This window comes from Octodon degus, unplaced genomic scaffold (genome assembly GCF_000260255.1).
Source record: "Octodon degus isolate 3935 unplaced genomic scaffold, OctDeg1.0 scaffold00034, whole genome shotgun sequence".
NCBI lineage: Eukaryota > Metazoa > Chordata > Mammalia > Rodentia > Octodontidae > Octodon > Octodon degus.
In genome coordinates this window covers 10,862,982-10,876,266 of record NW_004524610.1, presented here as the reverse complement: position 1 = coordinate 10,876,266, position 13,285 = coordinate 10,862,982, and the positions used below count along the sequence as shown (strand labels likewise).

Here is a 13,285-nt window from a genome sequence, read left to right as displayed (position 1 = left end):
TTTAACTTGTATGCTTCCTTAATATTTATAGCCAGTGTATAAATCAGTGTGAAGATTACGCAGGTCAAGTATGGGCTGCAGTTCCTGCAGAAGGTCTCTGGTTGTCATAGGCTAGAATTCTTTGACTGAGAGCCTCCTTGAGGCCACCAAACCCTGTGAGGTTGTTTTCTGTTTTTTACTCTTAGTGAAGGAAGCCCATGATCATTTATGGCTCTCACTTTCCCTTTCTTCTAAGTAAATCCTACCAATAAAACTAAGGATTTCCTCTGCTCTTCTATTCCTAGTTCTGCTTTAAAATACAGCTTTATGTCAGCCTTGTGTTTTATATGGGAAAGAAAATTGGTCTATGAATCAATCACATCTGAAAGATATGTGTACTTCCAAGTCTTTGTCATGTACCAAGAGTTCCAGAGATGTCTTAGTGTTGCAATTCTGAACTAATCTGTCTCCAGCAATGTGTGTCTGCTGATTGCAGGACACCTAGACAGAGTGGGCAGCCTACAAAGGACATATGGACTATGTGTGGCCAAGGTGTAACTTTCCTTCTTTGTTAACTAGCTTCCTGATTCTTAGTGTGCTAGTTAACAATCTCTCTGTGCCTCAATGTTACTAGTAAGAAAAGTTCTTAGTCTTAAGATTCTATTGTTTCCTGATTTGTGACAAAATGATGTTTTAAGTATATCACCAACTATCAGGATTGAACTTCTGTAATGAAAGACATGAATTATGTATTTTTAGTTTACTGTATTTTTTTAAAATCAAGCAAGTATGTATGTGTACATGCACCCAGTTTTTTAATTTGAGGCAAAGCTGTCTGCACTGTTGTTGTCTTAGCATGTTCTTTACAGTTTCCTACTCTATTCTTCTGAAGAAATAAACTACATAGTTTACTACTGCTTAAAGTTGTCTTGAATTTGGGTTAAAAATCTTAGTACCTAAGTTCAGTATAACACAAATTATATAATACATAATTATATTTGCACTCCTTAATTCATATAGCCAAAGATATCAATTTGACTATTTGACTTGTGATAAAAGACAGGAGATATAGTTCATTCTCTCTGTGTTCCTAAATTTATGTGGGTGTACGCAAGCTGAATCTCCTGTTGATATGAGTAAAAATCTTTCTCCATGTCAACCCTAATCATGTTAGAGAAGAGAAGGTCATGATACTTTTGAAATTAATTCTTAAGCCACCTTGATGTATTTTGAGAGTTCTGGTGTAATAGTTTTGACAAAACAATTATTTGTTCATTTGTTGGAATGTATGACGCGGTAGCTTAATCTTAGCATTGGATTGAACCTTGCCTGGCAGAGACAGATTAATTTAGCTTACCTGGTTAGTACAATTCCTCACTTGGTTTTCATAAAGCTTGCTTTTCCCTGTACTTGATTATTGTCAGACTTCTCATGTAATAGATACTTCCTGTGATGATTCATACAAGTTGTACTACTAATTTCAAGTTTTTAATTGCACTACATGATTATAAATTAAAATGCTTGAGAGTCATTTAACTTTGTCAGGGAGCAGGCTTACTTTAATAATTTGAAAGCATTTTTCCGATACAGTTGTGCAGGTGAGGTGATCTACTTCTGCTGTGCCTGAGATTGGACAGCGGGTACTAAAATTTAAAAGGTTCTTCTTGTGGACTACAGGAAGACAAATGGCGCATCTCTGGAAGCAAGGAGAAATAGTACTGTAATTCAGTGTCGTGTTGATGGAAATAGAAACCCTAACCAGTTATCTTTTATTTTTGGCTCAGACAAGTAACTATAAAATATAACCCAGATGGTGGAGCTATGATAGTAAAGATACAGAAGTGACACTTTGCTGATGAATTTTCTGCTGCCCTTTGCCTCCCTACTTTCATCTTTATCCAAAATCTTTTATGGTGCAGTAGTATCTAAGGGCAGATCAGTAGGATGAAAAATGTATTTGCTGGCACTTTTAGATCTTTGATTATTTCAGTAAACTTTTGTAACATTTTCTTCCTCTAATTACCTTTTTAGTTTTTCTTCTTCTTGCTAAATTCAAATCTACAATAAGTTAGGTTGTATAGTGAATAAGGGAGTCCTGTGCAGTGTGTTTTTGAATACATATTTTAAAGGCATTAAGAGTGCTATTGTCCTCTGCCTTGTGTTTTGTCTGTTAGAACTGGAAAAGCCTAGAATGAGACCAGTGTATTAGCACATCTTGTCCCTTGAGCTGTAGTCTCAGGCAGCTTTGCCGTACTTACGTGATGAATTGAAGTGGGAGTTGCGTGAGGGGAAGTGAGTGCTACAGAGCAGAGAAACGAAGAATGCCGGAAGTGAAGGTTCTGTGGTAGAGAGACTCCTCACTCACAAAAGTGAGTGTTGCTCCCCCGTGACTTCCAGTGCCAGTGTCGCCTGAAACTGCCCCTCTGCCTGCTTGTTCACCGCCCGCTGGGTCTTTGGGCAGTGCTCGTGTGGAACCAGCTCTGGAGAGGACGGGGGACAGAGGAAGACACGGATGCCTCCTTGACCTGGGGAGGCAGATCGGGGTCAGAGCCGATGCTGGAGTGCGCCGTGTCCCCCCACAGGCTCACCCATCAAAGCCCTCTGAAGAAAGCAGTACACACTTCTGTTCTCAAAGGCAGCTTGATACAGAGGATATGTAAAACCACACCTTCTTGAATTAATGTAATGACTATTTCTCATTCCTAATTGAGTTTCTCAGTTTGTTTTCTGAGATGAAGTTTGTCTATGTCATTTTTCATGACAGCATGATTAAGATGTTGTCATTTTTGATCCATATCAAACAGCATCAATATCTATTAACATTTAAGAGACCACTGATAAGTTTTTAGAAGTGTAAAATTTCTGTAATGAATTCGGTATCTAATAGGCCATTTATGTGAGGAAAAACTTTCTAACATAACTTAAAAAATAATTATTAAAAGTTCTTTTATTTAGATATTCTTTACTTTGTATGACAATATGGGGTATAACCAACTAATAATTAATTAAATTAGGGCTGGTGAGATAGCTCAGCGGACTAAGTGCTTGCTTAGGCAAGTGCAGGAACCGGGGCTCAATCGCGGCACCACATGCCACTGGCCATGGAGACCAGGTGTGGTGGCACATGCCTGTAATCCCAGTGCTGGGAAGGCTGAAAACAGGAGGATCAGAACAAGTCTGAGCTGGATAGTGGGAAGCTATCCCAAATACATAAAAAAAAAGAAAAGAAAAATAATTAAATTAATAATTTGAAGCACAAGACTAATTTGAAGTATAAGAATAAGTCATGCTTGCGTATGAATTTTAGTGTTGAGCCTTGTGAAAATCTCATTGTTGGGCTATTCTTTGGTACAGTCTATTTCAGCGTAAAAACTCTTGCGTTTTATTTTCTCCCTTAAACCTATGGTCCTGATTTTTACTGTTTCTTGGACAGTGGCAGCTGCTGTGATTGATGTTCTGTTGTTTATCAGACAAAGCACAGTATCATGCTGTAAAGGCTTACACTTGGACGGATGCTTAGTTGTGTTCCTGGGTTTGCGGTCATGTTGCACCTAATGTTGTCATCGGTGTCACATATTTTGGTATCCCCTCTCATCATACAGGCAACCTGTAATGCAACTCTCAATGTGTTCTTGTAACCAAAACCCACTGATATTTTATTCAAGAATATTTGGGGGCTGTAGACATGTTATGTGCATTCTACAAAAGACTTAATTACTGCTCTTTCACAGATAGATAGATAGATAGATTGATTGATTGATTGATTGATAAATATAAAGTTATATTTGACTGTTATATATGAAGTCAAACAAAAGCTGCTGCTGAGGGCAGATATTGTAGCTATACCAAAAGTCTGTACACACTCAGATAACAAAGTGTTGCTTTTAGAGTCTCTGAAACCCTAACAACTCCCTGGAGACTATAAAACGTTGATGGGAAGTTTTGATAGAAAATGTCCTCTTAAGGAAAAGGGCACCTTAAGGAAAATAACTAATTTCGTTATCCTGTGCATTTAAGGTCATGGAAGCGCAAAAGATAGCGAAAATTCGAAATTTACAAGTGTATTCACTTAGAATCCATGTGGGCTTTATGATATACCCTGTCTCTTGTATTAGCACATAATTAGAACCCTCTAATCATTCTCACAGGTACCTTCACAGCCAAAGCAAGTGGCCATATTTCCTCCATTTATGTATACTACCTGTGTGCCTTTGTGCTTTGAGGTATTTATTTCTTTCAAGAACTAAAGGAACAAAGTGAACATTCCATGGGAGAGAGCTGCTAAAACCTCATTAGCCTCAGAGCACTTTTAGGTCTCTTCCTGAGAGCATTCTCTCTCTTTGGACTTGCAGAGGCGAGCTCTTCCATGAGTCAGTAGGCAAAGCAGACTGCATCAGGGGCTGACACAGGGGGCCTCTTTCTTTTCACATATCCAGATAATCTAGAGTGGATCAAGTGGGACCCCACATCCACAGTACCAGGAGGGAGCTACAGAGCACCAGGCATGCTGGCTCAAGGTGGACCTTGGCGCCACCTGTTTGTTCTCCCTGCTTTCGTTGCTGCATTCCTGTGGAAATACAGTGAACACATTTGCAAAGATGTTCTATTCTAGAATTTTAAGTTTTCATGTAGACACTGCCTAGATCTTTGGGAGATATCAGAAATCCAAGCCTTATAGCTTTACTTAACTGTTCAAGGGAAATAATTATGTTTTCATGATTTCTGAAGGGGTAAAATTAACTAGAACTTTCTCAAGGGAACACCATTTTAGTATGTCAACAAAATTTTATGAATTAGGTAAAAATGAGCTTACTACCTAATACCATCTTCCCCTCGGAGGCAAAATGATGACCTAGAATCCACTGATATCTGATAGTTGTGTTCGGCAACATTTTGCAGTTCTTTCCAACCATGACTTTCAACAGAGCCATGGTTCAGTGATATTACAAGGAACATATCCAGTAGCTGCCCTTAGATTTTGGAAGAGAAGATAAACGTGCAACTTGTACTTATGTAGTTAACTGTATAATGGTAGTCATAGTCTGTTTCTGGTTCTAGCTTATAAACACGTTCTCTGTATTAATTCCCGTGAAGCTTTGGACCAGACCAGTGGGTGAGAAACACTTTTTTTCTTTGAGTCTCATTCCCCTCACCTGTGCTCACCCTCCACTGTACTGCTGTGTCATTTTCCTCTCCTCATCACTGACTGTGATGTCAGAATCATTTAGAACTGACCTTTGGACCTCAAAGTCCCCCACCTACCTGGTGACATTAGTCTATTTATTTCAGAAAGTGTTTTGATCATCTTTCCCCTCCCTGCTCCAGCTCCAGCCTCCTCATGGTACCCTAGTACCCTACTGCTTTACTTTAACAGCTGCTGTGTATTACACATCTGTTCTAACTTTACAGTGCCTCTTACTTCCTCCCCATACAGCTCAGCTCTACTCTGTTCATTCTTATTGGCTCCACCAATACCCTCATGCGGGTGCCCTCAGTGCGCTGGGGTCCACCAGTCAGCTGCCCTCCTTCTCAGCCTCTGTAGCCAAGTTGGACTTCATTGGATCGTTGTGGTCATACATTTGCCCTTTAAGTGACCTCTGCTTACTGTTAGCCTAGCCCCGTTTTCTAGGCTTTGAGCGGGGCAAATACTGTCCAAAGCTCAGGCCGTATTCCTGGCCATTGTCTTAGATGGGCCCGCAGTACCTACCTGTCATGTTGTTCCTTTCAGTTTTCTTTCTTACCTCATCTCACTGCCATGGCGTGTGACTCTCTCCAGCTTCCCGGTCCTCCTCTTCTCTGTGAGCCCACTTTTCCCAGCTGAGAGGACAGGAGCGTTATTGTCGCTGTCTTCTCCGCCAGTCTCATTATTTGGATCTTCATGCATTTCTTTCTCTTTCTGTGAGATTCCTTCTGCCTCAGAGCTTTGGTCCCCAGCCTCTCTCACACTCACAGGTGTTTCTTTCTTGTGCACGCTCTTGACATGCCCTGCCAATCACTGTCACTGATGCAGCAGCATGCTTATTTGCTTTTCATTTAAGATTTTATATTAGGGGCCGGGGAGATGGCTCAGTAGAATAAGCGCTTCCCTGGCAAGTGCAAGGGCCTGAGTTTAATCCCTGGTTCCGCAAAAAAATAAAAAAAAATATATAAAAGCTTTAAGAAAAAGATATTTTCATTGCTGCCATCCCTTCCTCCATCCTTGGTTGAATTACTGTCTATTATTTAGGCAACACTTACGTAGAAATTGTGCAGCACGCTGTACCCATTCTCCTTAGCACTGCCCTGCATTGTTTTCATTCTGTTTCTTCATGAGGGAAGCTGCTAGTCTCTGTGACACAAATGCAGAGCACGTCCAACCTCTGGCTCACGTAGTGTCTGACGACCACTTTAATCCTGACATCTCTTCTTCTTCAACTATACTTTTATTAACTTCTGTGATATCTTGTAGCTTCATTTACTTTTTATATCTTCTCTACACACTGTTTTTTAAGTAAGTACAATTTCTTATTACAAAAAGAAAATACTTGTTTTATTTTGCTGTACACATTCCAGTACTTTATATGAATTTTTTTATTTTATAAAATTTTTTATTCATTTTTAAGAGAAAAATAGTAATGAAAGTTTCAAAACAAGTTATTAGAACCTAAGATACAGTAATTAATGCATTGCAGCTTGTTGACTTCGTAGTAGTTATTCAGAGGACAAGATGCAGACATGATATCCTGTACACTTACAGGTTTTTCACTGGCATCCTTCCTCTCTGCAGTCCCACTTTCTTCAATTCTATCAGCCTAGGCAATATAGGATGAAAACAGCACTGTTTAGAACACAGCCTCAGATCTTATGGCTAAAGTCCATGCTGTAGAAGTCAACTAGATCTAACAGTGATGAAGGAAATGTGTCCATGTGTATAGGCTTATATCAAGCGAATGCATGCATGTGAAACTCTATAAGAGCAGACACTGAGGCTTCCCTTTATGTGGAGCAAAGCCGACGTGCGTACCTAGGAGCATCCGTGTACTTCAGTCTGAAACCTCAGTCACCTTCACGTGCCTTACAGTTGACAATGTTATTGTCGAACTTTGTGCTATTTCAAAATAAGTATTAGAAATAAGTCTTGATTTGTTACATTTGATTTTTGTGGACAAATGTGCAATTTACTTATAACCTTACGTTAGCAAAATTTAATGCTTACAAATGTAAGTCATATCAAAGGTTTGAGGAGGCTTACAGGGAAGAAATACAGGATCATTTTATGTTCTCCACGTTGGTGGTAGGAGCTTTGGCGTCTGCCAGGGAGGTGTGGTCATGGGAAGAAATGTAACTTGAGCATGTGTGTCTTTCCTGGTCATTCACTTGTCCTGTCGGTGGAGCTGCCCTGGACACGGAATACATTCTGGGTGCCCCAAGCAGCGCTCCACATTTCATGCCCATTGTCTCATTTAATTCTCCCTAAAGCCTCGAGGTAGACATTCATAATTTATATTATGGAAGAAGCAAACAAAAAGTTTAAGTTTCATGCAAGTTAAGCTCTTTTAAGTTTTTATGTAAGTTAATTTGTCAGTTAAAGAATATGAACTCTGTATGTATCTGGCTTTGGAGCACGGGCTCTTAACGTTATGGTATATTGAGCAAAATGAAGAACTTTTAAAATCAGATTTCAGTGGTAACCACAATACTTTATATTACATTTCTCTTTCACGTATCACTTCATTGTTTTACTTACACTGGCATCCACAGATGCGGTTGCAAAGATGCAGACTAAATTTATTCCTTCGGTTGCAGCTGGGAGCAAACATACAACCCGCGCCCAAGCTCCTGACGTCCGGATCAGCAACACCTCCTCCTCTGCATTGCTTCTGTTTGCCAGAGAATAAAATGGGCCTTGTCCTTTAGAGTTTGCCACTTTTTTCATCTCCACTTTAATTCAGCTTTACTTCATTTATTTAGTTAATAATCCAGCAATGTTGCTGGGTTAGCAAACATTTGATTAGAATCGCCACCTTCAGGTCTCAGGTAGTAAATAGAGTGGAGTGAGACAGCAGCGCGGAAGGTCTTGCCTGGCCCTCCATCCCCATGCGGGCTCCTGGCGGTTACGGTGGATTTCTGGCAGCTCTTCTTGTACTCCTCTTCTAGGGAGCCCTGGTTGACCAGTTGACACCGGGCATTAGCTGTGGCCTGGGCGTTAGGCCACGCAAGCTTCACATCGTGAAGCTGCTGAGATTTGTTTCTCCTGACTGGACAGAAAAGCCTCTCAAGGTGCGGGTGCTGCTGGGACGAGAGAGCTGATTGCATCTTTAGCAGTGAGGGAAGCTGATCGCAGAAATTCCCTCCAGCTCTCATTAATGAGGCGAAGACAGCGCATAGCAGGGAAAATGAGCTCACTAAAAAGCAGACCTTTTAATTTTTTTTTCTTTAATAAAGCACCACTCATTTTGCCTACTTTGAAATCAAGACCTAAATTTATTGTCCCGAATAAACCTCAAATTAAATGAACAAATAAGAACAGTTTTCTCTGGGGTCTAGTAATCTTGTTTCAAGTTACCAGTTGTAGGAAGCAAGGGAAGTTAAACAATTCTAGAGGGTAGTACTAGGCTAAGCCAAGAAGTTTCGTAAGGACACCAATGCTGACAACAAGAAAACTACATAATCAACAGTGAGATCTGTTACACAGACTTGTGACTTACTCGTTGGAACATAATATTCTTCAAAAGATATTGCCGGCATTCCTTCAATGTTGCCTTTCTTTGAACCGTTTTGCTAGTGAATAAAACTTACTTTCCTTCACTTATTCCCTTCAAACACTGCACTTTAAACACTAATAATCATACCTATAAACTTGTATAACTCTGTCCTCATGTGCTACTGTTAAATACTCATAAAACTTTATAGTGTGATCTATTGCTATACAAACTACTGAAATGAGACTGAGCTCTAAATCTTCCAATCTTTAGGTCTTACTCAAATAGGCAAGCTTGGAGTCTAATACAGTTTTCTCACTTCTGAGAAAGCCTCCCTGTACCACAGTTGTCTCAGTTATACATTGGTTAAAGTTTGGGCTTTTCCCCCTGGCATCTGTGGCCCTCCCAGATGCCCTCATGGGATGTGCCAGTCAGCCACCCTCAGGTACACACGCCCATGTGCCTGGGTGCTCACAGCCGGGCATCCCCTTTCCTCGTTTTTCTGTCTGCAGCCTGCTGCCTCTCAGCTTCCCCCTGTGAGAGCAGTGGTTAAAAAGCAGACCGGAGCCCAGCAAAAGTCATGCGGGAGGAAGGAAGCTCCTGATGGGAGTGGAGCGAGGGAAGAGGAAGCGGGGTCCCAGCCTGCTCCAGGCCTCTGGGCCTTTGTGGGAGTAGGGAACGAGGGTGGGGAGGGAAAGTGCTCCTGTGGCTGCGCTGTAGCTGGAGCTCATCTGTTATTTGATAGGGCATTACAGCGTGCAAATTTTAAAATGTATTTAAAATTATAGACTTGTAAAGGAAACTTGAACCCCACAATCCACTGGAATGAAACATTCTTCTTTGTGCCCACATCTTTATGTTGAGAGGCAGAGTAGAGATCTTTGAGGAAATCAATCTGAAGATAGCATGGCTTAGTGTACGCTTGGCTTTCGCACCTGCTGGCTGACAGGTCTTGGTCTGATCGCTTAGCTTCCCTTTGAAATGAAGATAAAATAATGCATTTCTATAATCATCGGATTAGAGAAGTCTGTGTGTGTGTGTGTGTGTGTGTGTGTGTGTGTGTGTGTGTTTAGACACAAGTGTGAATGTGCGTGCAGGCTTAGGACAGTTTCTCACAGAGCAAGTGCTCAAGGAGCACTGCCTATTATCAGCCAGTTAACTAAGCTGTGACTCTTACCCTAGAATAAAACTGTCCTGGTCCGCCGGCCAGGTAGCTCAGCGGACTGCAGTGCCTGATTAGGCAAGGGCAGAGGCCAGGGTTTGATTCCACTACAGGCTGTGCTGGCCCCAACCCCCGGGCTTGCTGAGCCAGCCACAGTCTGGGTGTGGTGGCACACTCCTGTAATCTGTAATCCCGGCACTGGGGAGGCTGAAAACAGGAGCATCACTGTGAGTCTGAACTGTGTAGTGAGACCCTGCAACCACCTAATCCATTTTTTTTAAAAATTGTCTTGGCAAAGGTTACCACCAAACTCCTAGCGACTACTTGCAGCTGATGCTTTAAATTTCATGTTATCTTGATTCATCTTTTACATTTGGTCTTATTTGCTGTGACATGTGTTTTTTTGGTTCGTTCTTAATAAGTCCAACCTCCCAAATTTTCAGACTGTTACTCCTTTTGCATGCTATGGTAACAAACTCAAGAGTTTTTACTTTCTCCCACCCTGGTTCAGGCTGTGCTGATCCACAACCACAGCTCTGCCCCTAAGCTGGTAAAGGTCCCCACGGGAAGACTGTAATCACTGGGAATCTTTGGATAACACTGATGAGGCTCTGTCCTCCCAGAATTTGTGTTCATCTAGATGCCACTGAGTACACAGCAGGTGATGTCTGGGTTTGGTCAGCTGTGACTAGGCCTCACCTTACCTTGCTGGCTTGATGAAATAGTTATCCTACCCAAGAGCTCCTGAGACTTTTCTCCTTCCCTAGCTTTTAGGCGTAATGTGCCTGGTTACCTTTATTTCTGCTCTTAAGTCTGGGTCTTCTGTCTAAGAGTGTGCTCCTCTTAACTCATTTTTCCCCGCCGAGGGCTCACAGCTAGGGATTTGCCTAGAATCAGAGATGGCTTTGGGCTTGCCCTTTTTAGCAATGCTAGCAACTTTAGGACTTTGTCAAATCTAGAGATGGATTAAAAATTCATTTTTCATCATGAGTTGCACCTGGGCCTCTGGGGGGCAAAGGATGGAACATTATGGTTTAGATTAATTCCCCTAAAATCTCATGTTTGAGAAGGGACTGGATCAGAGGACAAGGTTACTAGGATATGACCTGGGAAGGTATGTTCTCCTCCTCCCCTCTCCTCATCTCTCTCTCTCTCTCTCGGCTGCCAGGGCTTGAGTAGCTTTCTCCTGCTATTCCCTTCCGCTGTGTTCTTCTGCCATGCCTTTGCACCACGTTTCCACTGTGCCCTTCGTGCCTCAGGGCCAGCCAAGCACGTGTGGACTGAAACCGCTGAACCTGTACCCAGCAGAAGGGCTCCTCCCTTGCGCTGTAGGTGTCATGCGCATTGTTCCTGAGATGGCAAAGTAGATGGTCAGAGGGTGCTTTCCTGGCCCGTGCATGATTTCCAGGTGGAGCTGAATCGCCTGCTCTCTGTCTTCCAAGTGCTTACCTGTGGGGAGAACCGTCTCGTCCAGATTTATCCATGTAGTCATCTCTCAACTGTTTCCCTCTGCATGTACCAGAAGGAGGTCAAGTTTGAAATCTGAAATCTGAATATTATATTTTGCTCAAATTTGTATCTTTTCTGTGTCACTACTCATCCAGGCCAGGGTCCTGCCAGCAAGATGCTGCTAATAGGCAAAGCCAAGAACTGCAGAGTTCTTGTCAGTTTCAGCAAGATCTATCTTGTCTGTGTCTTCGTCGGTGTTTTCATATTTTTTAATCACAGTATTTCCATTACTACTAACATATGGAAGGTGGTCTTCTGTTTCGTTTTATGCTGTGATAGCATCTTGCTATGTAATGTAATTCAGGCTAGACTTGAACTCCCTTATGTAGCCCAGACTGGCCTTAACCTCATGTCTGTCCTTTTACCTTGCTTTCCGGAGTGCTGAGATTACAAGAATGTACCACCACGCCTGGCTGCATCTTACACTTTTTTGCTAAAGAAATATATTTTGCTTAGTTCTATTTAATTGTATTGTTACTTTAAAGATCAACTTTCAGGGCCGGCCCAATAGCTGAGTGGATTGAAGTGCCTCCTTAGGCAGAACATAGTGGCCTGGGTTGGATCCCCAGCATGCTGTACCACCCCATCCCCCGGGGCTCTCTGAGACAGCGATTGAGACTGGATGTGATGGTGTGCACCTGTAATCCCAGCGTTTGGGAGGCTGAACACAGGTGGATCACTACAAGTCCGATCTACGTAGTGAGACCCTATAGGCCCTACAGACCCTGCACTACTATTAAGAAAAAAAAAATTATATATATATATATATATTCAAACCTGGCATAGTTGCTTATACCTGTTACCCTACAGCAGTTCTTGACATCTAGCAGTTCTTGATAATTCCTTAAAAATGTTTGAGCTGCTTGCTCCTTGAAATTCAGTTATTGCTCAGTGTTTTCTGTTTACCTGTCCAAAGTTTATAAAGATACCCTAGAGGCAAGATAAAATTTTAATTGTTAGTGGCACAAAAATCAAATTTACCGTTAAGTGTACGGCAGCCACCATCCTACCCTTCGATCCTTCCGCATTTCTTAACAATGTTTGCTATAAATGTTTTCTGTTTCCTCTTGGCAGGTCATATTTGAAGCTGAAGTCTCAGGAGGACGAAGCGGTTATATTGCCATTGATGACATCCAAGTGCTCAGTTACCCTTGTGGTAGGTTGTGATTAGGGGCTGCGTTTTCCTATGTCCTTCCAGCCCTTGGCCTAGACTGGCAGTGACAATTGGTTGTGTATCACTTGCATATGATTGTCTCTTTGGTTGGTATCTGTGCCCTTTTTGTTTACACTGAAATAGCTCTAGAAATTCTAGATAAATTCCTTTGCAAACTTGTAACTAACTGTGTATGTATTAGATGATTTTTTAGATTTTTAATTAGTGAAAGTATAGGTGCAAAGGCAAATTAGTGTGTAAAAGCAAAGAAAATAAAATAGAAGGTGCAGGCGGCCAAGCATTTGATTTGCTAAGATTAGAATGCGGTAAAACGAAGAGAATGAATTTCTTCAGCTCATTCCAAATTTAGGCTTCATTATTTGATATCATAATGAATACCTGGTTATCTTTATTAAAATAGTTAATAAGATGGGAACACAGTTTATGATTTCATAGTTTTGTTATACCCTTGGTCAAACACTGATTTAGAGTGTGTATCTAGATTCTTGTCTAAATCACGGTACCTGAAGAAAAATTATTGCAAGAATTTCATGGAGCCAGGGAAAATGCAGCTGACATAAACTCAGACTCTTTCTATATTTCCCTGAAGCACTGTTTCACCAGGCTCGGCACTGTAAATTTTCTGTGCAGTAATCATTGCTGGTAGAAACATCTCTGACACATCATAAGCAGGATGCCCAGGGCTGCCATGGGGAGGGGGCCAAGGCCATTGCCCGTGGTTGGCATTCTCAGGTAGCCACATCCTCCTCCTCCTCCTCCTCCTCCTCCTCCTCCTCCTCC

General features: G+C 41.7%; 1 protein-coding gene across 7 annotated transcripts in view; it reads left to right on the top strand.

The window, feature by feature from the left end:
• Ptprk (protein tyrosine phosphatase, receptor type K) overlaps nucleotides 1–13,285 on the top strand; it is a 555,880-nt gene that overhangs the window by 277,068 nt on the left and 265,527 nt on the right. For all 7 annotated transcript variants that reach the window (XM_004630251.3, XM_004630250.2, XM_004630249.2 and 4 more), the window contains exon 4: nucleotides 12,406–12,487. In XM_004630251.3, coding sequence (XP_004630308.1) covers nucleotides 12,406–12,487 — 82 coding nt within the window. The remainder of the gene's footprint in view (nucleotides 1–12,405; nucleotides 12,488–13,285) is intronic.